The sequence below is a fragment of the Mytilus californianus genome, unplaced genomic scaffold, assembly GCF_021869535.1.
Source record: "Mytilus californianus isolate M0D057914Y unplaced genomic scaffold, xbMytCali1.0.p SCAF_7, whole genome shotgun sequence".
NCBI classification, from domain to species: Eukaryota; Metazoa; Mollusca; class Bivalvia; order Mytilida; family Mytilidae; genus Mytilus; species Mytilus californianus.
The window spans coordinates 50993626-51020815 of record NW_026262723.1 but is presented as its reverse complement, the minus strand read 5'-3'; the positions used below and the strand labels follow the sequence as shown (position 1 = coordinate 51020815).

The following is a 27190-nucleotide window of genomic DNA, read 5'->3' as shown; positions in this document are numbered from 1 at the left end:
ATGTCACTTCCTGTTCAATAAAATAGGTTTCCTCACACTGATTTCAAAAAGCTATGGTTTCATAGGTACTTTTACTCAAAGTTAGTGCCAAAAATGATAGCAAGTATTTTGTTTAAAACAAAATATTGCTAATTATTATTTGATAATTTAATAAAGGATGATTTACAAAAATTGTTGAGACAAATAGATATCATATTGACCCAGAGGGCTTCCAAAAAATATTTATGCCAGCTGGGAATTTTTTGTCTTATCCAGATTTTAATCCTTTAAAACTAAGTAACAAAAGGCAACCATATTAATCAGTTGGACATCATATAAACAATGATTGACATAAAACGATATTAAACTTGTCTTTTGATACAAATTTGATGTACTGACGTAAACTATTAAATTGACAGTGCATCATTCAAAGTGTGCAACATTAGTGTACTAATATCTGCCTTAGAATCTTTATTTGTGGAAAATTACGTTGTCAAAATCTTTTCTTTCGTTTTTTAGAAGGCACATTTTCTTATACTGGATGTTGACTTGACAATTGTAAAACAGAGGGTGCGGACAGGGGGTACCTTTCTTCTTTCTTCCGCCCCCTTTCTCCTGTCCCCTTTATCTTGTCTCCCACCCTCAAGCATGAAAAATTAATGTATAGGAAGCTCATTATAATAAAAATCAATCAAAAGTCTTAGTTTTTTTATGGCTCATCCCTGCCTTGTCCTTTCACAAGATAGAAGTGTTGTTTCTTCTGCTTCAAGAACCTCAATAATTCACAAACTGGACAGTGAAATTTTACAAAAACATTGAAAACGAAAATCAAATAACAAGATCTTCATAAAAACTCATACCACCCCATTTCAAATTTTAAATCCTTTTTAAAGGGAAAGTTATTCGTATACTTGGAAACACTGAAAGTGAATTTCAAACCAGAAAACTCTTTATTGAAAAACTATTAATTAGAGGATATAAACAGAAGTTGGTAAAACAAATTCTATCAAAAATCAAATCCCAAGACAGACAAGATACATTAAAGAAAAAGGACAAAGTTGAAAATAGATGTGATGTATCATTCATTACAAAGTATCATCCCCAAGCAAAAAAATTTCAAAAAGTATTCAGGAAATACTGGCATCTTATTGAAACAGATTCTTCAATTGGTGCAAAATTCCATAAAAACCTATCAATTGGATTCAAAGAAATAGAAACATTTGTGAATTAATTAAACGGGCTATAAAATAATTTATATAATTAAAATCTCACAGTTCCTACTAAATATTTAACTGTGCAGAACTAATTAATGACCATCATGTAAACCACACATGTAAACTGATATTCTTATGACAAAACTTTCTTACCATGCAACACTTATTTCAACATTTATTGAAACAGGCTGAAAGAGCTTGAAAAACAATTTAACAAATTAAAAAATTATAATTGATAAGAAAAAAATTATTAAAAAACTATTTAAAAAAAATAAAAAATTAATACTGTAATAAAAAATTAAAACAGTAATAAAAAATTAAAACAGTAATAAAAAATAAATAAATGAAAAACAAAAACAAAAGGGGTGGTGAAGGTTTCCCTGGAATAAACACAATTCCGAAAAAACCCGAAACATTGCGTACATAGCACAGTATCAATGTAAGGCCAGAGATATGAATCGCACCTAAATGGGTGGATATTGGATCAATTTCTATGAAATTGGGCCCGTAATGAATTAGCGATGAAGCTCGGAGTATTTACGAGGTAGTTTTCATTACTATGACATTTGTTAGCACTTTCTTATTAACTAATTTTATAAGATAATTGTTTCTTGCTCACTTTTATTATTTTTATATACATTTTTGTCTCCCTTTTCTACCCTTTTTCTCCTGCCCCCTCTCTCCTTTCTCCCATCCCCTCTCTCCCTGTCTCCCTTTACCCTGTCCACCCCTCAAAACACGGACCAGAGACGGATACATAAAATCCATGTACGTTTACAAAGCACGATTGAGTTTAGGTAGAACCGGTACTTCCGGTATTTCTTCAAGAAAATATTTGGAATGAACAATAAATAAAGGTATCAATGATAATTTTTGAAGAATTCGGATGCATAATTAAATCTCACAACTGCGCACATGTGTACTAGTTTAAACAATGTGGTTCTGATGATTTTTCGCTTAAAACCTTAAGGACATACTATGTAGATGTGCATATCAACAGGAAATTATAATTCAATTTTTCTAGGAGTTATGCCCTTTGAACTTACAATTTAGCCTAAATATACTGCTGGAACAGTTTGTCATTGCAACTCCTCTGAAACTACACTACAGAATTTCCTGAAACTTTGTAGATAATACATGTAATAAGGACATACTAAGTAGATGTGCATATCAACAGGAAATTATGATTTAATTTTTTTCTGAGAGTTATGCCCTTTGAAATTAGAATTTTTGCATAGATATTCTGCTGCAATAGTTTGGGCCAACCTTAAAAATATCTTTGTTTGCAGTTTTTGGACTGTACCTTCAGACTGAAGGGTCAGTAGGTAGGAAAAATATTTTATTTTATCAGCCAAAATGAAGTTTAAACAAGCAGTTACACAAACCAAGTTTCTTGTGAAGAAATTTTTTTTAAAACAACAAACACTGAAAACCAACATGAAATGAACAGGCATTTTCAGATAAAAACTTTTCAACCAAAATTGAAACTATAACATGGTGTGATTATCCAATTTATGACATTATTAAATACTAGTACTGGAACACTTATAAGATCTTATAAACAAGGAATGACTAGAATTGTTTTAAAGAAATTGTTCACTGGCATATGCTTCTTTACTAGAAAGTTTTCATGAGTAGAGTATTTTCATTAGGAAAATGTAGATATCAAAGATTCATAAGACAATGTAAGAGTGTTATAAATAAAAAAAATTAACCATTGAATCTTTTTAAATTAAAAAAAAAAGGAAACTTGAAAAAATATATTTGACATCTGACTGTTTTCATAAATCTTATATATAATAAGGTTATATTTTGAAAGATATGTTGATGTGATCAGGCTTTAATTAAAACCAAAAAAAATCTTAGACTTCGATCAGGGTGAAATCAATAGCACCCCTTTAAAAGTAAATGGTCTGTACTGAAATGTTTTGACTGCATAAAAAATTGGCAGCATAGCTCCTAAGGACATGTTTTAATTCAATTCACACAAGCCATACTGTTTGGGTATATTTAATATTGTAAGAGGGAGAAGAATTGCAATGAGTGGGGTAGCTCCCCTTATCCTAAACTGGCTAAAGGAGCATACTCATTGCAATAGAAGATAGATTTAACATAGAGAAAGTATATTTATTTTTACAAGCCAACCATTCATTTTCTTTACATCTTTGTGTAGTTTCTGAGGCTTCTTATAGATTTGGCATTGTCTATCGATTATAAATTTCAAATGCACCCTTCCTGGCGTGTTTACAGGTATCCATGAAGTCATGGAGAAGTGGTTTCATCCTTGTTGTCTTCACAACGTTTTATAGAAACTATGGCATACTTCAGGCTGCTGTCAAATTGTTTAACCACTGATATTGGTTCCATAAAGTCAGGCTCAAGAGATTCTGTACCCGATCTGTTTGAGATGGAAACGGTTATCGTGTCTGTTTTATGAATATCCGCTGCATCATGCGTTCTCAAATCGTCAATGATATCTGTCTGAATCTGTATAAACAGTTTACTATTAAACTTTTTTGGTTGTTATTTGTTTTAAAATTGACAGAAAACGACAGCGCAAAGTACTCCTCCATGTCTTCATCGATACCTGTAAACAATCTCCATATGCTTTATTATTAAACGGTCCCATGTACGCTTGACAAGAAGGTAAGAAAAACCGAACTTGAAACGTGTAATCGACCCAGACTTTAAATCAATTCCGGAAACGACCAGAAGTTCCGGCTGGCGTCAATAGAAAAATAAAAATAATTTCTTCAAATTAAAAGCAATAAAATTTTCACAGTCTGGCGGATTTTCGAACGTCGGTCGGTAAGCTGCAAACAAACAATATGTTAATTTAAGCCCTGTCATCGCAACTCCTCTGAAACAACACAACAGAATTTTATGAAACTTTGTAGTTAATGAGGACATAATATGAAGATGTGCATATCCACAAGTATTTTTATCATTTGACTTTTATAGGAGTTATGAGTCTTTGAACTTAGGTATCTGGTGAGATTTTGTTTGCCCAGTGACAATGTAGGGGCATGGGGGTATGTAAGCCTGTTCACAAAGGTTCTTTTATTAGGTAGGGTTTTTAAAAATAAGTTGATAAGGGCCTCATATTTAGATTGACAATTGACAAAGAAGGTATGTCAGGCAGTAGCAGAAATTACTTACAATAGGTCAAATGCAGACCCTTCAGAGAGTTCATGAAAGGGTTGCTACTTACACCTTCTTTAGCTTAATTTATATCCCATTTGTTTGCAAGTTTCTTCCAAAAATAGTTTATTGCACTTCAAATTGAATCATCCCAACTTTCTAGAACCAGAACAGTAGTACCTGAAATAAATCTCCCCATATTTCTAGAAATCAAACAGCGGTACCATACAATAATATACCATTTTATATTCTTATTAAAGATTTGCAGGAATAGATTTGATTACCTTGGTCTTCTTCTTTTCAACAGCTGGTATTTTGTTTTTTAAATACTGTCTCTTGAGTGGAAAAAATGTTAATTAGACATATCACCGAGTTTATACTTGCATAAGCAACACAATGTGTGCCACATGTGAAGCAGGTTCTGCTTACCCTTCAGAAGCACCTGAGATCAGCCCCAGTTTTTGGTGGGGTAAGTGTTGCTCAGTCTTTGGTTTTCTATACTGTAGTTTGTCTGTTTGTCTTTTTTCTTTTTTAGCCATGGCGTCAGTTTTATTTTTGACTTGGTATCCTTCGCTTCTCTTTTAAGCAATGAAAAAAAAATCCAACACTATAAATAAATCTTGTAGCGTAATTTAATGCAAATTAAGTTAATAATTAATAATGACTCTTGATGATCTTCAACATTTTTCTGATAAATTATGTATTGAAACAGATGAAGATAAACTCTCACTACTAGAACTACCACAGTTTGCACTCAGTTTATCTTGTAGAGTTACATTTTCTGCTGTCAAATGACATTTGACTGAATCTATATATAACTGGTTAGATGCTTGGCTGTGGCCAAAACAAACCACATCATTGTCCTTCCCTGTCTGCTCTACCTTTTCGTTAAGCTGTTTGTTAAAAGAAACTTGCCTTTTAGGCACATTCTCATCTTTGACAATGTCTTCTTCCTCTTCAAATATTGTCAATTTTCCTTTTAATTCTTTTTTATTTGAACTCAAATGTTGAAAATCCTTATTGAATGCACTTGGATCAGGAATTTGATCATCTGTCTGTATAGAACTGGCAATTTGTTGAATATAAGAAGAAAATTGGTCTTCCATTCCACTTAATTGTTTAGGAAGCCTGCGGTGAGCCTGAACAGACAGAATATTGTCTACATGTTTCCGAAGGGCACTATGAAGTCGTTTAAACATGTATCCTCCTTCATTTTTGTTTAGAATTAACCTACCAGCTGGAGCTATCCTAGCATCAAAATTTCTATCCATAGTGTTCATCACTTTCCTATCGTTGACCATTGTGTCAATAGCTTTTGTTACTCTTGCTTTTCTATCTGGTTTGGATTCTCGGCCAGAAATTCCAGATGGCATTGTTGATGTATAATATGAAGACGTTTTTCTACTTTCGGCAGTCATTGATCTCTTTCCTGGTTTCTGCATATCAGTAGAGTTAGCTGCACTACTTTCTGCTTTATATTCACTCGTTTGTGATTTAGTTCTTTCTGCAGTATAAACAAAAGAATTCTTCGCTAATGCCATCTTACAATCATCTATGGAAATAACATTCAACAAATTATTGGACACTGATCGAACTGAGATCATCATTTTATCTTTCACCTGTATAACTTTACCACATTCAGTCATTTTCCTTGTAGAAGCCAGACTTATACTGTCAGAAATGCTGTCAGATATGACATCTTCCTCAAGTTTATTGTCGCTACCTTGACTACTGCTTTTCCTATCAACACTGTTTTTGAATTGAATAGCTTTGTCAAATTTTTTAGATACTTCAGTAGCAGTTCCATTTAAAATAGATTTTGTTGATTGTGGTATTGATTGCTTTTTGTTTGCATTGTAAATATCTTTCCTCATAGCGGAATAATGTAATGAAGTTTCTGCTAAATGGTTTGACACAGAAAACACATCAGTGTCTTTGTTGTGTTTTAGATTAATTGCACTTTTACATTTCACCTGAGAAGATCCATAGCTTTTTTGTTTTGATGATGAGAATGTCTGGATATTTAATTGTTTGCCAGCAGATTTATTTTTCGTCAATTTTTTGTAAACATTGTTTCGCCATGAATCAATTTCCTGTATTTTCTGTGGTGATAAGTATGTAATCTCTTTAGTATCTTTATAGATCTTTCCATCAGCAGTAAGTCGATATAGTTGAGTCCAATCTTGAACTTTGGTGTGGTAAGAAAGTGCCTTTTTGTCCATTTTGATTGAGAACTTTAATAATATATTTCATTTATTTCTCCATATTGTCTTTGCATTTTCTTCAATATTTTGGGAAAGATGACTGTCTGAAAATGTAAATTAGCTTATATTAGTATTTACTTCTTTATATTGTCTTTATGAATTTACATTGGGTATATACATGACAAGATCCACCATATCTATCCATTATTGGGCACCTCACTTTTCTAAATGGCTGCCATTACCATCGAAACAGCTAAAATGTGAAACATAAAAAAGTGCACCAAATTTAAATGAATGAAACTTTACAGAAATGTTACCTGTTGTGTGTAGAAATGAAACTTTTACAGAATTGATATCTGTGATGTGAAAATGAGCAATCTGAAATTTTCAAAATGGCTGTAGGTACACCGGCACTTGTCTCTGAAAAAAAGATACTTATATACTTTAATATGACAATAGGTACCTTACTCATATTTTTGAGAAATTACAATCATTTGCGAACTTCCATTAATTATATTTCGATTCTATTGTTGTCTGTCTTACTGAAACTTCTTATGTCATAATTTGACATTAAATTATCTACAAAATGGTGTATAACACACCTATTTCTGTTGTCAAAATTATTCAAAGAAGGCCTTCCAAGTAGGTCAACGGTAAATTATTTCTTCTTCTCACAGCCAAATGCCAATGTTGATCTCCCAGTGAAGGATTAATTATATATATATCGGTTTCCAATTGGTCAATCTTATTGCTAAAAATAAATGTTTTTGGAGTTATGTCAATTTTATATATATAGAACGGTCAGAGAGTCTGAATGACATTGATGGAATGGGAAAATTTGAGTTAAAAAATAGAAACTCTTTACTCATTAGACAAACATCAAATAACACTTATTAGATATTAATCACAGTATCTTTTACAAATTTACTATCTGGATGATAAGTTCTATTTAGAAAAAAACTGACAGGTTTTTGAGAAATGCTTTTATAATTATACCCCCGCTTTAAAAAAGTGGGGGTATACTGTTTTACCTCTGTCTGTCCATCCGTCAGTCTGTCCTTCCGTCCCATGAATATTTTTCGTCGCATCTTTCTCAGAAACTACAATACAAGGATTTCTGAAATTTGGTTTCAGGGTTTATATAAGTCAGCTATACCGTGTGATGCGTTTTCAGATTCATCACTCAACAACTTCCTGTTTACCGAACATTTGTATCATTTTACACATGATAGCCAAATTGAAAATTTTCGTCACTTTTTTCTCAGGAACTACATTACAAGGATTTCTGAAATTTGGTTTCAGGGTTTATATAAGTCAGCTATACAGTGTGATGCGTTTTCAGATTCATCACTCAACAACTTCCTGTTTACCGAAATATTTGGGCGGGGGTATCATTAGTGAGCAGTAGCTTGCAGTTTCACTTGTTTAACATTCACTGCAAGATTAACATTGCCATTTAGCTTTGAGAAGACGAAATAAGTAGTAGACCTACTAGGAAGGCCTGCTACAAATGATTCCAACAACAGAAATAGGTATATTATACTACACTTTGTAGATTATTTAATGTCAAATTGAAACATAACAGTTTTCAGTAAGATAGACAACCGCAGAATCGAAATATAATGGAAGTTTGCGACCGGTGTCATTTCTCAAAAATACGAGTTAGGTACCTTGTGTTATATTAAAGTATATAGGTCATTTTATTTCAGAGACAATTGCCTGTGTGTGGGTACCATGGAAACATTGATAAATAAGTTTAGCAGATATTCCAAATTGATTTCTAGAGTCAAAATTATGGTAAAAACTGAGTTTTTGTTACAGTCTCTTTCTATCTTTTTTAGATTTTGGCCAAAACACAAATATGGGTTTAAATTGCCATTTACGGGTTAAAACTCCTATAAGAAGACAATGGACAATTTCATCTATGCTGAACCTTTCTACAGATCTAGTCTTGCTGATCATTTTTGCTTTTAAAGTTTCCATCTATCTGTTAAGTTTTCAAGATAAAAGACAAAATGCAAAAAAATTATAAAAATTGTCATTTAAGGGCACTAACTCCTATAAAGAGTTGATAGAAGTCATCTGGCAGTTTTGGTGTGATTGGACAGTAGGTAGATTTCTGCACCTGTCAGATTTTCTCTATTGGGGTTTTCAAAATGGTTGAGAGGCAAGATCATCAGACACATTTTTAAACTAGATATTCTAATGATGATTGTGGCCAAGTTTGGTTCCAATTGGCCCAGTAGTTTCAGAGGAGAAGATTTTTGTAAAAGTTAACGGACGCTGATGGACAAAGAAGAACATCAAGTAACAAAACAGACAAGAAAACATAAGGCTTAATTTATAAAATACAATTTACGAAAAACAAATATGACAGACATGAACAAATAACTAGCACTGAATAACAGACTCCTGGTTTTGGACAGGAACATAAAGAAGGTGGCAGGGTTAAACATGTATGTGAGCACTCAACCCTCTCCTAACCTAAGACAGTGATATTTATAGTGTAAATTTTAGTCTTTATAAAATTTAAACAGTAAAAATTATAATCAATGCAAGATTAACAGAAATACAATAATCAAATAGTCTCCAAGAGCTGTTCTAATAAAAGGATTGTCAGATTCCAAATAAATGTTTCTAGTATGGAGATATTTATCGTAAATTAATGTGTAATAGTAAACTGTTTGTTCTTTTGTGACCACAATTATCACTATTTATCACCGCTGTTAAAACAGAATAAATTTTTAAACTTAGGTATATATTAAGTTTACAACAAGACAAAAGTTTAATTATAATCTTCTACAGTTTGTATTATATAATGATATCATCTGTTATCACTGTCAACATAATGGACAAAAAGCATTGTATTGACTATTTGATGATGTCAGTCATTCATTGTTCTGTCACTATTGAAATTTCCTCATTTATAGTATTTAAGTGTACAAATAGAGAAAAGATTTGCAGCCCTTGGAAGTACCAGTCTTTCAACATAATAATTAATGCCCCAGCTGTAAGACAACATATACATTTAGTGTTAAGCCTGCACATATAATAGGTACATTTATTAAAAAAATTGGTTTTCCCAATGCTCACTTGATTAAGCCTCCACTAAATCATTAGACATTTTTATATGGTTTTAGGGACCATTACAAATTCTATTTTGCTTTTTATGGTATGATTGAGTAATCCTCCACCAAATTATTAGAAATTTGGTAAGGTTTTCAGGGACCATTACAAATTTCATGTTTGTCTTTCAGGGCTATGTATTGTTACTTCAGTAAGCTTCCATAATATCATTTTGAATTTGGAAATATTGTTCAGAACAACTTCTAGCTGAATACTGATTCTGTTCGAATTCTTAAATTTTCACTTTTATTTTGCCAGGCAGAGTTACTATGGCCCTTGATACTGTGGATAATAGCTAAATATGGTTTCAGGGTGATAATTCGAAAGGAACCTTCATGAAATAATTTGAAATTTGGAAATATTGTTAGGGACCCTTTAAGACAGATCTAGTTCCCATTTGACCAAATCCACTTTGCCTTTCTAGAGTTATGCCCATTGATAAAGCTGAAAATAGCAAAATGTTCATTTTCCTGACAATTGATTAGACCTCCACCAAATCATTTGAAAGTTTGAAATGTTGTTAGAGGCCAATAAAAATAGATTTAGATTGAATATATGACTGCTTTCACTTTTGTTGTTCAAGAATGTATAATGATCATTAATAAATGAAAAGCCAAACTTTTGGTTTCTTGATGATAACTTTTGATTATTTGAAAGTTGGGAATATTTTGTTGGCTTACTGAACACAGGTTAAGTTCTAATTTGACTGATTTCACATTTGTCATTCTGGAATTATTCCTCAACTGGTGGTTTCTATATCATCCATAACAGATTAAAGAGGATGGCTGATGTGTATATGAAATAAAAAGATGTGGTATGATTACCAATGAGACAGCTCTCCACCAGCAACAAACAAAAACCACTGAATTAAAGGCACCTGACTTGGGACAGGAGCATATATACAGAATATGGTTTGTTTCATTAACTGCTTACAACCTGAATCTATAGAAATTTGTCTTTACATACATCCAAACCCTTTCCTTAGAAATAAACAGTGCTACTCCTGCTTCATTATATAGGCGGGGCATTGGTGTACCAAGAACACACTCTGTTTTTATTTCTTAATTATGATTATTATACCCCCGCTTTAAAAAAGTGGGGGTATACTGTTTTTTTATACTCCCGCTTTTAATTATACCCCCGCTTTAAAAAAGTGGGGGTATACTGTTTAACCTCTGTCTGTCCATCCCTCCTTCCATCCATCCGTCCGTCCATCCATCCTTCCATCCGTCAGTCCATCCATCCGTCCCATGAATATTTTTCATTGCATCTTTCTCAGGAACTTCATTACAAGGATTTCTGAAATTTGGTTTCAGGGTTTATATGAGTCAGCTATACTGTGTGATCGTTTTCAGATTCATCACTCAACAACTTCTTGTTTACCTTATACTTTTAGCGGGGCCGGGGGTATCATTAGTGAGCAGTAGCTCACAGATTCACTTGTTTCAATTTATTTTTGGGATAGATTGGTCCTCCTTTTACTTTATGGTTGGAAGACAAAATAGGTGTTACAACTCCAGCCTTAATCAATCCAACTCCAAACATTAAGGTTTTTTGCCATGGCATTGTCAGTTTGTCACTTTGGTATCTTAAATTGAACCACTACACTAAAGCGCTGGAACATTTGTGGCTTACAACAAGGCTTATAGTATTGTAAATATTTGGGTAGGCAGACAGGAAGTGAGAAGAAAGTACCTGTTTTGTGTAATCAATCAGTGAATGTAAAAATGGCATATGTTGGGGTGCACTTGCTTGGATGTTCCAGCACCCCCATTAGACCAACTACTCCATTGGTCCAACACCCCATTAGTCTGGCACTCTATTGGTCAGACTCCCCATTAATCCAACAGTTGAAAAGTCTAACAGACTATTAGTCTGACAGATGTATTACAAATGTGTAACATTCATGGTTGATGTGGTATTTGACAAAAACTTCAGTGTTGTTGTTAAACCATTTTTCTACATTACTTCATGCTCCTTTTAATCTCGATAGATGGAATAAAAGGAACAGGGCCTTCTCTTTAAAAGAAGCATTATCCTTTAACCTCATGTTCTGCCATAAAGATGATGTCCTCTTCTTGCATTATTCAAAGTTTGGTAATAATTATTATACCGCTTTAAAAAAGTGGGGGTATACTGTTTTACCTCTGTTTGTCCGTCCGGAATATTTTTCGTCACATTTTTCTCAGGAACTACATCATAAGGATTTCTGAAATTTGGTTTCAGGGTTTATATAAGTCAGCTATACCGGGTGATGCGTTTTCAAATTCATCACTCAACAACTTCCTGTTTACCGAAATATTTGGCGGGGGTATCATCAGTGAGCTCGCAGTTTCACTTGTTTTGATTGCAGACTACAATTACATCACTTGTGCATCTTCACTTACATCAAGAAATTGACAGTGAAGGTTAATTGAGAACTAAATTAAATGAAAAAAAAAGTGATTCAATTTTCTCCATGCTATTCATTTTTATGTACTAACATTCCAACAACACTTGCATTTGAAGTATATATCTCCATGTGATGGGATATTTAATGGCTTGTGTTTCCTATCATGATTTCCTTGGTGAAAGGAACAATTCTATTGATCAAAAAGTTCTTATGTAAAGAACAATGCTATTGATCAAAAAGTTCTTATGTAAAGAACAATGCTATTGATCAAAAAGTTCTTATGTAAAGAACAATGCTATTGATCAAAAAGTTCTTATGTAAAGAACAATGCTATTGATCAAAAAGTTCTTATGTAAAGAACAATGCTATTGATCAAAAAGTTCTTATGTAAAGAACAATGCTATTGATCAAAAAGTTCTTATGTATAGAAAAAAGTTATGGTCTTTGATATATTGTAAAATTTCACTGTATGTTGTTTCCCTGCAATAACTTGTGAACCCATCTACCAATAATTTTCAAATTATAATATGTTATTACTGATGATGAAATAGAGGTCAAGTGTGATATTAACGATTTTCACTTTTACCATTCAGGAGTTGTGGTCCTTGATATATTGGAAAATGGCACAATGTAGTTTCAGTGCAATAACTTATGAACCCTTATACCATTGGTTTTCAAATAATGATATGTTGTTACTGATGACAAAATGGAGGTCAATAGATATAAGAAGATGTAGTATGAGTGCCAATGAAACAACTCTCCATCCAAGTCAAAATTTATAAAAGTAAACCATTATAGGTCATAGTTAAGTTTGATATTGACGATTTTCAGGAGTTATGGTCCTTGATAGATTGGAAAATAGGCATGTGGCAGGTTAAACAAGCCTGAAAGGGCCTTTAAAATACAGAAAACTTAGTTTTCTGTCAATTTGATAGCTCATTCCTTGTTCCATATTATACTGATAAATGAACTTAGTTTTTTGCAGTTAACAAGTAGATACATTCTGGGGTTTAAGATTGTTATACATCATTTAATTTGTCAAACCTTAATAGAATTTTATGAAACTTTGGCAGAAGCTTTTTTATGATTAAGAGATCATGTCTGAAGCAAAAAATATATTTCTTTCATTTTTCAGTACTTTTTTTTAATTCTGTATTTTAGAGACATAGGGTTTTGCGGAAACCTTTTCAAATTTTTATCGAGCCTGCAACATTTATGTCGTGAAAGCGAGACATAGCAATCCTAGATTCTGTTGGCTGTGGTGTCGTCTGCGTCAATATTTAGGTTCAGTCTGTGGTTAAAGTCTTTTTTAGACATCAATAACTGTGTCAAAACTTCATGGAATTTTATGAAATTTGGACAGAAGCTTGTTTATGACCAAATACAGTATCCAGAGCAAAATTTTGAAAATATATATTTTCAATCTTTCCATATTTTACTGATAAATGGACTTATTTTTTTATATGACCACAAAAAAAAGCATTTTTCTAGTTTTCAGACAATAACTTGTGTTTATAATAATAATAATAATTCTTTATTTAAAGAGGGTTACACAGTTAGCTATAACACTAATCTTCCGTGAGGCCCTCATGAAATGCATTGAAATATAACAAACAAACAAATTACAAAATAATCAAACAATCACACACATATAAGAAAAATCGAACATACAATTTTCATAACAGGTAAAAATTATGAATTCATATAGTATTGGCATCATTCAAATCACCTCAACAATATTTATAAAGTTCAAGTAAGTGTGTGAAAATTATTATGCATATAAAATTACACAGCTTCTTAATGTTCCAACAAGTATTTTTTTTAAATCTTTTTTGAACTTTTGAATGAGCATGTACTTGAGGTTGATTTTTTCAGGGATATTGGTAAGTTATTTCATAAAATAGGTTCTGAATATATAAAAGATTTAAGTGTATGGATGTCTCTTAAATTGTACCACATTTTAGAAAAAGAAAATTTCTTCAAATATTATTTTTTTAGAGGGGGGGGGGATCAATTTTTTTTCCTCAAGATTTAAGAAATTATCAATTTTCCAAACAAAAAATTGGGGTCACAATTTATTTTGCTTATTCTGTGTATATAGTCTGAAAACAGATTTACTAAGTATTGTGCAACAGAACAGTGTATTGCACAACAGCAAGAAATCTTCAATTGAATATAAATTCAAATCATATAACCAATTTCAAGTTCTTTGACTACATTTATTCTGTGTCAGAAACCTATAATGTGTCAAATATTTAATTACAATCCAAATTCAGACCTGTATCAAGCTTGAATATTGTGTCCATTTTTGCCCCAACTGTTCAGGGTTGGACCTCTGCGGTCATTTCCAGCTGCAGTCAGCGAAGCACATTTTTTTAACAGTTAACAAGTAGATACAGTCCGAGGTTAATGTTTTTCAGTTATCAATAACTTTGTCAAACCTTCATGGAGTTCATGAAGTTTGGACAGAAGCCTAGTTATGACCAAAATACAGTATTTAGAGCAAAATTTTGAAAATATTTATTTTCATTTTTCCGTATTTAACTGATAAATGGACTTTTTTTTACATTTAACAAATAGATACAGTCTGGTGTTGAAATTTGAACACATCAATTACTTTATCAAACCTTCATAGAATTTTATGATACTTTGGCAGAAGCTTTTATATGATTGAGAGATAATGTCTGAAGCAAACTTTTGAAAATATATTTTTTTTCATTTTCAATATTTTTCTGATAGATGGACTTAGTTTTTTACAGTTAACATTTACAGACTGTCTGGGATTAAACTTTTTTTGACATGACAAATTTGTAAACCTTCATGGATTGTTTTGAAACCTGGGCAGAAGCTAATCTTCAAGACCATAAAATAGCATCTAATGAAAAATTTTGATTTTTTTTTAAATTCTGTATTTTACTGATAAATGGACTTACTTTTTAAGTTAACATTACACTTTTACACTGACAACACAATTGCAGGCAAGACACTGGGTTCCACGGAACCCCTTACAAATTGTTTTTTTTAAACCAATCATAAATGGCATATTAGGATTTGTTGCATAAAATATTCCAAAAAGTTAGTCTGAACTATTTAGTATGTTTTTTGTATTGTTAGATTGTTATTTGCACTTTGTTGTTTTGAGACCAGATTTAACATGGTCATATTTAAAGTACATCTGCGAAAGAAAGATTTACCCTAACACAATTTAATATCATGCATCATACTTCCATTAAAGGACAATGTAGATTATTGTTGAAGTAATTTAAATTTGATCAATATTTAAGTGGTTTAGTTACTTTACTTGAAATTTTACTTGAAGATCAATATTTGTCTTTGTGACCAGAATTTAGATTGTTTTATAAATGGTTACAAAAATATGCCTATATTCAGATAAATACTTTTGTTAGACATGTATATTTTATACATTTAGACTTGATGAAAAAAATGAGGGAATTAACAAGGGTGTAAAATTAACGTATTGTAATCAGGCTTATTGTGTTTTTACATCAAGATTTTTGTGATAGCTGATTTTTTTATTCCGCAAAAAAAAACTACAAGCGCTTTTAAGCATTGACCCCTTGTTTTCTTTTCAATTTTATTTTTTTGGGAGGGGGAGAGTTAAATTTTTTTTTAAGTAAATATACTTTTATATTTAACTTATTATACTCATCTAATGTATTCTGGCTCTTATCCATACAATATTACAATAACAGTAGTTTAGATATGTTGCCCCATTATCCATATTTTCTACAAGTAAGGAAAAATCGAAAATTTAAATATTGTAGCATGTGCTGATGGCTCCGAATGCATTTCGTGAAATTACAAAGTCTGATAAGTTCAAAAGGTTCCCAGTTATTTGCAGGTGCCACAATTTAAAAAAGATATAGGAAATCTTTTGAATGTACTTCAAGATTCAGGCAATGAATTGGAGTCATACAGGGCATGTGTCAGGTCTTTACTTCCTTCATCAATAATGAAATTGAAGAAATTTAAGCTGCTGAGGAGTGAAAATTTGAAACTTCTGAATACTGGAAATTCAGTAATTATTGCAATGTTTTTATTAATGCAAAAAATGTGACAGTGTCAGGTTCGCAATAATAAAAACTCCCATTTATAATTTCAGGAGTGAATTTCCTTCATAAACATTTTTCAATCCCATTACAAATGTAATAAGATTATGAATTTTGTGGTCAAGGATTCACAATAATAAATTGCACACATTAATTTCTGAATGAGTTAATGTACATGCAAAACATCAACAGAAACGAAAAAGCAAGTCTTTTTTGAGTACAGGTCCATTTATATGGTTTAATGGAATTATGATGCAAAATTTTGGGCAGTTGTATGATATTTAAATTATTGATCTTTCCTGTCTGGTGAAAAATATGGATAGTTAATAGAGGGCAGCATATCTAAACTGCTACTACTAATCTATATAGGAGACTCATCATGTAATTAGTTATATACCTCCCACTGAAATCTTTAGATGGGAGACTAATCATGTAATTACTTTTATATCATTCCTACTGTTCTTTTTATCAAGATTTTTCAGTATTAAGCTTATCTTAATCATTTGCCAAAAATTATTGACAAATGGGGGATACATATGAAAATGAGGAGATGTCGTATGATTGCCAATGAGACAACTATCCACCAAAGTTCAAATGAAGTGGATGTAAGCAAATATAGGCAACTGTATGGCCTTCAACAGTGAGAAAAACTCATACTGTATTGTCGGTATATATATGTATATTAAAAGATTTTAAATGATAGGGTATCTGTCATATTATACTAAGGACAAATGGAGAATCATTTTCATAAATCATTTAAAAAGTTTCATTGATAATAAGGAGATATGGGATAATTTCCGTCAGTGAGAAAGAATCCAAAGGAAACAGGTATAGAAAAATTGCTTACTGTTATTAATGTTTAACATGTACCTGATACCTTGAATTAAAGGGACTATAAATATGAATGATTTTCAAAGTTTATCGATTTTCTAAAAGAAGTATGACCTTGATATTATTTTGAGATTATCTGTAAATTGATAACATAACTGGGTATGAATGTTTTAAACAAATTTCCGTTACAGTTTTTTAAATGTATTGAGTACTTTAGAATAAAGAAAATACCCCCTAAGGATACAATGTTTATTATACAGGACCAGTATAATTGTTTAAATATGATTTATCAATGCATGTTTATTTATAAAGATCAAAAGGTTTAAAATGTCTTTATATCCTGAGCATATTACAATTAAGTACATGTAATATTTTGATATAGATTAGCAAGCACTGCTTTATATATTAAGTACCATTGTTTAACAATTGAAAATATATTTGTATAGAGATTTTATTGTCTTTCTTCTTATACTGGTCAGTCGGAAATTACTAGATGAGAGAAACATATATATATAAAAGCAAATATAGTACTGTTAAAATTTCTTGCCTAGATTTTCCCCCATTTTAAGATAGCGCACAATGTTTGTTCAAAAATTGACAAAAAAGAATGCTCAACAAAAAACATCAAAGTCCAAGTTAATTGGAGATAGCACAAAAATGCTGCTGGACACTACAAAAGTCATTGCAATATATTTAGTGACAAGTCCAAAAACTCAAAAGTAAATAGAACATCCGCAATGACAGCTCTCAAAAATCACTACAACATCTTCAGAGACAATTTCCAAAATTCACTGCATTTTTTTCATTGACAACTCAAATAAGACTGTAATTCAATCAATGGAAACTCAAAACTTGTAGAAGGCAATATGTCTTGAATGACAGCTACCAAAAGTAACTGCAACATCCTTGGTGAACACTCCCAAAAGTCAATATCTGAGCACCATCATTGCACCTTCCAATGTTTTAAGCAACAACTCTTGAAAGTCGTCATGTTCTCAATGACAGTCCCAAAATTTACTGCAATGTCTTGAGAGACAACTCACATAAGTCAGTATTCTTCATAGAAAACTCTGAAAGGTCACTGTAACTTTCATTGGTCGGAGTTCCAAAAGTCAATGTATCATCCTTAATGTCATGCAAAGAGTCACTTAGAACAGCCTTAGTGACAACTCTCAAAGGTTAATAGAACCTTTTCAATTACAGCTCTCAAAAGTCACTACAACATCTTCAGTGACAACTTCCAAAAGTCAATATATTATTCTCAAAGACAACTGCGCAAAGTCACTGCAGCTTTTCAGTGACAACACACAAGCGAAAATATAATTTAATCTCAATAACAATATATAGCAGCTTGCAAAAATGACTGCAACATCCTCTGTGAACATTTTAGTCTAGATGCCATCTAATTAAGTCTCCCAAACAAAGTTTGGGAAGACTTATTGGTTTTGCTCAGTTCTTATTATTATTATTATTCTTCTTCTTCTTCCTCTTCCACCGCTTTTAAATTTGAACTTGTCCGCACCCGTTCTCCAAAATCGCTTGTCAGATTAACTTAGGGTTTCACAATATGTTAGACTAACATGTCTAGTGGTCCAATCAGGGTTTTGTTTGTGCAATGGGGTTTATAAAGGGGTACTTTGAGGGGCAAAAAGAAAGGAGGGTTTTACTATAGAACCCTATGGGATTTTATTTTTTTAAATTTTCAAATGATTATAAATTGAAAACCGTTTGTGATAGACACAATCTTTTTAATTGAAAATGTTTTAAATGATTAAGCACATTAAATGAAATACAGGGTTAGTCCCCAGGGGTCATCCCTGACCCCCTGCCATTTGAGAAAGGTCTAATATCTTGTAAATGGTCGAGATCCCCACCCCTAAACCATATATAATCTGGTTTGTCATGGTAAAGCACATCAAATGAAATACAGGGTTAGTCCCCAGGGGTCACCCTCACCCCCTGCCATTTAAGAAAGTTCTAATATCTTGTAAATGGTCGAGATCCCCACCCCTAAACCATATATATTCCTGTTCGTCATGTCTCGAACATTTGAATGATGTATATGGTCAGTCCCCAGGGGTTCCCCCCCACCCCCAATGTTCTAGTATCTTGTAAATGGTCGAGATCCCCACCCCTAAACCATATATATTCTGGTTTGTCATGAGAAGATTGTTTGAATGATATACAGGGTTAGTCCCCAGAGGTCATCCTGACCCCCTGCCATTTGAGAAAGTTCTAATATCTTGTAAATGGTCGAGATCCCCACCCCTAAACCATATACATTCCTGTTTGTCATGTCTCGAACATTTGAATGACGTATAGGGTCAGTCCCCAGGGGGTTCCACCCACCCCAATGTTCTAGTATCTTGTAAATGGTTGAGATCCCCACCCCTAAACCATATATATTCAGGTTTGTCATGCCAAGATGATTTGAATGATATACAGGGTTAGTCCCCAGGCATCACTAATGCATATAACTTTACTGGACCTAACCAATTTTGCACTGGACTTTGCCCAATGTCAGGCGACCCTGGGAATTACGAATTATAGGAGCTTCGTTTGGGAGACTTCGTAACAGCATCCTGTTACAATCATTTCTTGTTAACCATTGACATGACCTCCGAAGACTGCCGAAGGTCACATTACCCAAAATAAACATAAACATAAATATAAATAGATAATTAACAACCTTGTGCAATTGGACTTTTCTAGGTCTGTTTGATTTCATGTTATAGGTTAAAAAATGAATGATTTTTTTGTAAATTGAATCAGTCAATGAAATGGTTCACCTTTGTTTCACTTTCAATGTTTGCATTCTTTTCCTTTTAATGGCTGAACACAACTAATACATGCGTAACCAATCTCTAGCTAATGGGTTAAATTGAAGGTCACATAAATACAATTCAATGAGGTGAATAATTCATCAGCGATGTTTCTTAGCTTATTTTGACAAAATTGAACTAAACTGGCTGCTAAAAAGCTAATTATTATTTCAATTTCATTAATGATTGAACAAAACAAAATCATATCTTAATTATTTTTTTTTATATCTCGTAGCTAATGCCCCTTTAAAAGGTCTAGCTTTGACATGAAAACTTCTATCCTAAATAAATTTTATAAATAAATACTGTAATTTCAGAAATTATTTCGTGCATTTATTATTTCGATTTTATCATTTTAGACTGAAATGCGATTTAAATTTTTACGATTTTGAGAAAAATCCTGTTTAATTCAAATATAATATTTCAAAATGCGAGTTTAAATTATTGCGTTTACAACACTGTCGCATTTTTCGCAATAATAAAAACCTCGCAATAATTTCTGAATTTACAGTAGTTCAAAACATTGTTTTGTTGATTTATAATTTATTGCTTTGTTTTCTAATAGGAAGTTATTGCATAATTGTAATTTGGATATTTTTTATAAGCAATTACTAATCTGCTAATAATAAAGGGAAATAATTCTCATTATAATCAGCAAAATTTTGTTCTGTCAACTGTCAACTTCCTTCATATTGACATTTTATCAGTATTTTGTTCTAAACATTATTTCCATGATTATTAAACTATTAATCTATTTTTAAGATGATTAAAATTTTGAAAAAAAAGCTGTTGAAAAACATATTATGTGACATTCAAAGTTGTATAAATCTTACAGATTCCTATGTAAATTAAGAGGGTATCACCAGCCCAGTAGTCAGTAATTCTATGTTGACATGAATTATCATTCATATGGTCAAAATTATAAATTAACGGTTTTGCAAAAATTTGAATTGTTCAAAATACTAAGGATTTTCTACCCCCAAGGATTAGATTTCCTATAAGGAGTATTTGGCAAAACCTTTTAGAAATTTGTTTCCTCAACGCTTTTCAACTTCTTACTTACTTTGGCATTTCAAATGTTTTATTCGAGCCTCACTGATGAGTCTTCTGTAGACAAAACTTGTGTCTGGCATACAAAATCATCAGCCTGGTATCTTTGAATAATTTTATTTTACAATGAGTGAATAAAAATTATTTCCCTTTAATGCCAGCAGATCAGTAATTGTAATAGAAAAAATTATTCAACTTTCAATTACACAATAATTTCCTGTTAGAAAACAAAGCAATAATTATATATATAAGTTATTGACTCTCCCAAACAATTGTAAGAACTAACTATTTATAAAAAGTCATTAGGATAGAATTTTTCATGTCAAAGTCAGACCTTTTTAAACCAGTGCCTAATATATTATAGTAGGTGATTAGTTTATTTCACTTTCATTACATCCCAACTCCTTTGTTCTACCAGGGGTGATCTGAGCCGGATCACCCCTACCAGATCACCCTAGCTTGAGTTTCTTTGTTTTGCATGCTTTCCTTTGTTCTGTAACATTTTGGCGGGAACGTCATATCCAGAATAAAACTTAGAATAATTTATACGGAAAAGACTTACTATCAAAATTTATGCAGAAAAAATCCAGTGTCTATCCTGGGATTCGAACTCAAGACTTTTAGCATATAGACCGACGATACTTAACCCTATGGATGACTGGATACAAACTCTCTGTTAATTAAACATATTTGAACATTGTGTCCGGGGCTCATAAAGGGTATATACTATATAGTAATATATAAAGTATATTATAATGATTGTGTGGCGTTCTAAACTAAATTTTATGAAGCGTAAATGTTTTTGTATCTAATCTAGAACAGCTGGGATGTAAAATAGTTATCCCATTCGGACTTGTTGTGTCAGTGTAAGATCACCCTCTGGCCTCCGGCCATCGCGATTATCTTACACTGATACACCGCGTCCTCATGGGATAACTATTACTTACACATGTACGTTCAGTAAATGAAGTTGGTTGGTAAGCATTACTTTTATTTCACTACAATCACTTCATACTAACAACCTATCACTGAAGCAATTTGCTAATTTTTGTACCAGTTTATCAGTTTGTTGAGATGAATTCAAACTGCAATTTGGTAAACTGTTTGAGCAATTGGTATTGTGATAGGCCAAAGCCTTCAAGATAATAAGCACAGTAAAAGTCATTATATTGTCAATGACCATTCCCAAAAGTCACTGTAATGTCTTTAGAGACAACTCACACAAGTAAATATAACCTCCTCAAAGAAAACTCTTCAAAATCTGCTTAATCCTCAGTGATGATTCCAAGAGTCAATATAACATCCTGATTAACAACTCCAAAAAATCACTATAATGTCCTCAATGACTCCAAAGAGTCACTGCAATATGTTCAATTACTAATTACTCTTTAAAAGTCAAAATTACTTCCCCAATGATAAGTCCCATTACAACATTATTCAAAAAGTCATTATAAAATCCTCAATAACATCTTTATTGACAGCAAATGTCATAAGTTCCAAAAATCTCTACAATGTCCTCAATGACAACTTCCACTTCTTGTGACATGTTCATGATTACATCTACAATCAAGTTAATATAATGAAGGTTTTTTATGCCCCTGCCGCGGCAGAGGGGGCATTAAGGTGCTACCCTTGTCCGTTCGTTTGTCCGTACATCCCAAAATTAGTTTCCATTCTCTATCTTTAGATTGCTTCAACCAAATGTTATGAAACTTATACTCCATTTTAATTTTTTTTTAAATATTTTTAAATGGCAGGAGAATTAGTTAAGTCTAGAAGAAACACAAGCCTTGTTTCTTTGGAGTATATGAATAGATTGATATGTAGGGTATACAACATTGAGACATGAACCCAACAATGAAAATTTGTTTGTTTTATCTTAGTATTCATGAATTTCATTTTTATGCCCCACCTACGATAGAAGAGGGGCATTATATTTAACAGTCTGTGCGTCCGTTCGTTCGTTCGTTTGTCCGTTCATCCATCTGTCCCGCTTCAGGTTAAAGTTTTTGGTCAAGGTAGTTTTTGATGAAGTTGAAGTCCAATCAACTTGAAACTTAGTACACATGTTCCCTATGATATGATCATTCTAAATTTAATGCCAAATTAGAGTTTTGACCCCAATTTTACAGTCCACTGAACATAGAAAATGATAGTGCAAGTGGGGCATCCATGTTCTATGGACACATTCTTGTTAGTCTTGACTCATGTTAGTATGACCTTGTATGCTTTCTTTAATTTCTTGTACAGTTTCTTACATGTTGTTGCTTATAACATAGAAAATGTTAGTGCAAGTGGGGCATCCGTGTACTATGGACACATTCTTGTTGTTTTTTATTTTGAATGGCTTAGCTCTTTCTTTGATTTTTATCCAGGTTTTCTGAAGAAAAAATCTGGTTATTAAAATGGTGAAGTATGATGGGTGGCTGACAACAGTTTCCATGCAATAGATTATGAACTACTGTACTCCACCAATGATTTTCAAATTTTAATTTGCTGTTACTGATGAAAAAAAAATCAAGACTGATGATTTTCAACTGTTTGGTTCAGGAGTTATGGTCCTTGATAGATTGGAAAATGCCACTTTATGTTGTTTTCGTGCAATAACTTATGAACTGTTCAACTAATGCTTTTAAAATTATAATATGTTGTTACTGAAGACATAATGGAGGTAACATTCAAAATTAATAATTTTCACTTTTACTGTTCAGGAGTTATAGGCCTTGATAGATTGGAAATTAGGCACAGAACATGGCAGGTCAAAGAAGCCTGATAGTGCCTTCAAAATAAAGAAAACCTGGATTGATGTCAATTTTACAGCTCATTTCTTGTCTCTTGTTACACTGAGATAACTGCTGACCAGATAAATCTTGAGTGCATAAGAGGTCATTATAGCCCCGCTTTAAAATACCCCCGCTTTAAGAAAGTGGGGGTATACTGTTTTACCTCTGTCTGTCCGTCAGTCCGTCCATCCATCCTTCCGTCCCATGAAATGAATATTTTTCGTCGCATCTTTCTCAGGAACTACATCATAAGGATTTCTGAAATTTAGTTTCAGGGTTTATATAAGTCAGCTATACCGTGTGATGCGTTTTCAGATTCATCACTCAACAACAAATGCATATTTGGCTGGGGGTATCTTCAGTGAGCAGTAGCTCGTAGTTTCACTTGTTTAGAAGTGTGTAAGACCTGTTTATTTTTGTTAATGTCTGCAACATTAATGTCACGAAAGCGAAACATAGGGATCCTAGATTCCATCTGCGCCATCAACATTTAGGCTCAGTCTGAGGTTAAAGTTTTTATTAGACACCAATAACTTTGTCAAACTGTCATGGAATTTTATGAAATTTGGACAGGAGCTTGTTTATGACCAAAAGACAGTATTCAGAGCAAAATTTGATAATATTTATTTTCAGTCATATAAATTATAGGATATGCCAAAACATATAATTAACAGCACCTGGTGATGATTCATAGCCTGACCAGTGTCGGTCCTTCACGGTATCCAGGGGATTAAAGTTTTCTGGTATACAACGGATAAAGGTTATCCGGTATACAGCGGATAAGAGTTATTCTGTATCTGGTGGATATCTTTACAGGATCAATTCTCCTTTCAGTTAAAGTCTAGTGGAATTTTCCTTAGTTATAGTAAACTTTATTCAACTGATTTACATGTTAAGGTAAACATTTAACCTAATGATATAACCCAAATTTGGGCTTCTACATTGTGGTATAGGGTGTTTCATTTAAATTAAAGTACATGGTAGTCATGCAGTCTTGATGTTTTGGCTTATGATTTGCCGAAATATCAAGTCTAAAAATGAATTTACATTACATGGTAATGATGCAGTCTTGATTTTTGGCTTATGATTTCACAAAATATCCAGTCTAAACTATATACTTTTCTCCGGGAGGGGGGTGTTATAATTAATGAAGCATAATTTATGCCTTTAATACTCCCTTTTAAAAATTAAGGGTAATATATTATATTGATCATCAGTGATAAAAAAAGTTCAAAAGTTCACAACCCTTTGGTTTGTAATGCAAGTATTACATATACTCACCAAGTTCAGGTTACCACTAGGCTTTTACTTAGAGTCCTTATGTCAGTGGAAAAGATCAGATACGTAATACAGTAATGATATACCCACATAAGAGGTCTATAAACACTGTAGCTCCAAATGGAACTTTTTGCTATTGGAAGCCATATTAACTATGTGAATCAGTGGGAAAAAAATATGTAGCATATAAAATATAGGATATGCCTAAACACATAATTAACATTGCCTAGAGATGATTCATAGCCTGACAGGTTTTGGTCCTTCATGGACCTAATGTTCTGAGGAAGAACGGTGGATTAATTATTGCACCCTATTTATGTAGATCTGTTAACATATTTACAGATAGTCTGGGATTAAATTTTTTTGACATGATAAATTTGTTAACCTTAAAGGATTGTAAAAGTATGAAACTTGGACAAAAAAAAGCTAATCTTCAAGATCAAGAAATAGCATGGAAAGAAAAAGTTTGATTTTTTTTCAATTCTGTATTTTACTGATTTATGGACTCACTTTTTATTGTCAACATTACACTTTTACACAATGGCAGGCCAGACACAGGGTTCCGTGGATTTTTATACGCCCGTCAAAATTTTAACGGGACGTATTATGGTATACAAATGTCGTCTGTCTGTCCGGCGTAAACATGTCGCACTGTAACTTAAGAACGACTTATTCAAATTTCATGAAACTTAACATAGTTGTTTCTTATGATGGTCAAACGATCTGTATACTTTTTGGTGAAAATAAGATTAAAACTTTTTGAGTTACAGGACTTAGTAACTAAATCAGGTGTGTGGATTTTCACATGTTTATTTTTGAGTTATTGAGTATTTTGTAAAAAAGGGGGAGGGGTTTTTCACATGTCGCGCAGTAACTCAAAAAATGATTTATGATTATTGCTTGAAATTTTATACACTTCTAAGTTATATTAATCTAAAGATCTGTATACTTTTTGGTGATGATTCAAAATTTTATTTTTGAGTTATTGAGTATTTTGTAAAAAAAGGTGGAGGGTTTTTTCACATGTCGCGCCGTATCTCAAAAACGATTTATGGTTATTACTTAAAATTTTACACACTTCTTAGTTATATTAATCTAAAGATCTGTATACTTTTTGGTTTTGATTCAATATTTTATTTTAGAGATATTGAGTTGGTTTTTTTAAAAAGGGGGGTTTTTAACATGTTGCGCCGTATCTCAAAAACGATTTATGATTATTGCTTAAAATTTTACACACTTCTTAGTTATATTAATCTAAAGATCTGTATACTTTTTGGTTTTGATTCAAAATTTTATTTTAGAGATATTGAGTTTTTTGTAAAAAAAAGGGGGGGTTTTCGCATGTCGCGCCGTATGTCAGAAACTATTTATGATTATTGCATAAAAATTCACACACATGACGACGGGCGTTACATGCGCTCATGGCGCAGCTGTTTATTTACTATAATGTGTTCAAAAGATAAATGATATGTATGTCAAAAAACTACTGTATAATGTGTCAATATTCTTCTATACAATGGTAGATATATATGTACTTTAATGAATTATTTTAAAAAAACAAAACCTACTTAGCTGAGATTTTAACATAGATTTTTTTACAGTTTTATAAACACAATTAATCATTTAAAAAGTGTAATGATATATTTAACCAAGTCAAAAGAATATCATAAGATTTAAATTTAACATTTAACTAAAGGCTGTTTAATTCATACATACCTCAGTACAAACTTTATTCCGTCCTTTTAAGAAATTTGTGAGTTATCTCTTTTGTAAAAGTCTAGGTACACATTTTTAATGAAATTGAAAACCTTGTCAGTCATTACGTTGAATATATTGATGTTTCCACAACGGAAAAAAATTAAATCACAGTCATTGAACCACTGGATAAACACAGATTAAAATATGTTAATCTGTTCATGTTAAACCCTATTAATATTCAGTATTCAATCAAGCAGTTGTTGTTAATTGGTCTTGATATATCAGGTGGTGTTCTATCTACCGTAGATACTCGCTTAATAGTCGATCCTACTATAAGTCGGGGTCCCTTTTCAGCTCCAAATTCTAAGGATTTAGTCTTGACCCTCGTATAAGTCGGACAAAATTTGGGCATTATTTTTTTCAGCTGACAGTAACTGAACGCCGGTAAAACCAATGCAAATCCAGGAATAATATTCATTTCTGCATTAATGTTTGTTTGGTTTGAATTTAGTTGATGCTCATCATGATAATTTATATTGCTGTTAATAATAAAGATGTATTCATTTCTCTTGTTTTGTTCACTGTTCAAATGTTAGATTAGC

At 32.2% G+C, this 27190-nt stretch overlaps 2 protein-coding genes across 7 annotated transcripts in view; one reads left to right on the top strand and one right to left on the bottom strand.

The window, feature by feature from the left end:
* Positions 1-27190, top strand: part of LOC127709698 (GPI inositol-deacylase-like) — a 283867-nt gene that overhangs the window by 207252 nt on the left and 49425 nt on the right. The window lies entirely within an intron of this gene.
* On the bottom strand, positions 4949-26878 carry LOC127709716 (uncharacterized). The gene is made up of 2 exons (XM_052215380.1): positions 26607-26878; positions 4949-6642 (listed from the first exon to the last, which is right to left on the bottom strand). Exon 2 carries the CDS (start codon positions 6554-6556, stop codon positions 5012-5014), a length of 1545 nt encoding a protein of 514 aa, XP_052071340.1. The 5' UTR covers positions 6557-6642; positions 26607-26878; the 3' UTR covers positions 4949-5011.

What these genes read in the sequence shown, in the direction of transcription:
- LOC127709716 (XM_052215380.1), bottom strand. Translation starts at nt 6,556, where the DNA reads ATGGACAAAAAGGCACTTTCTTACCACACCAAAGTTCAAGATTGGACT.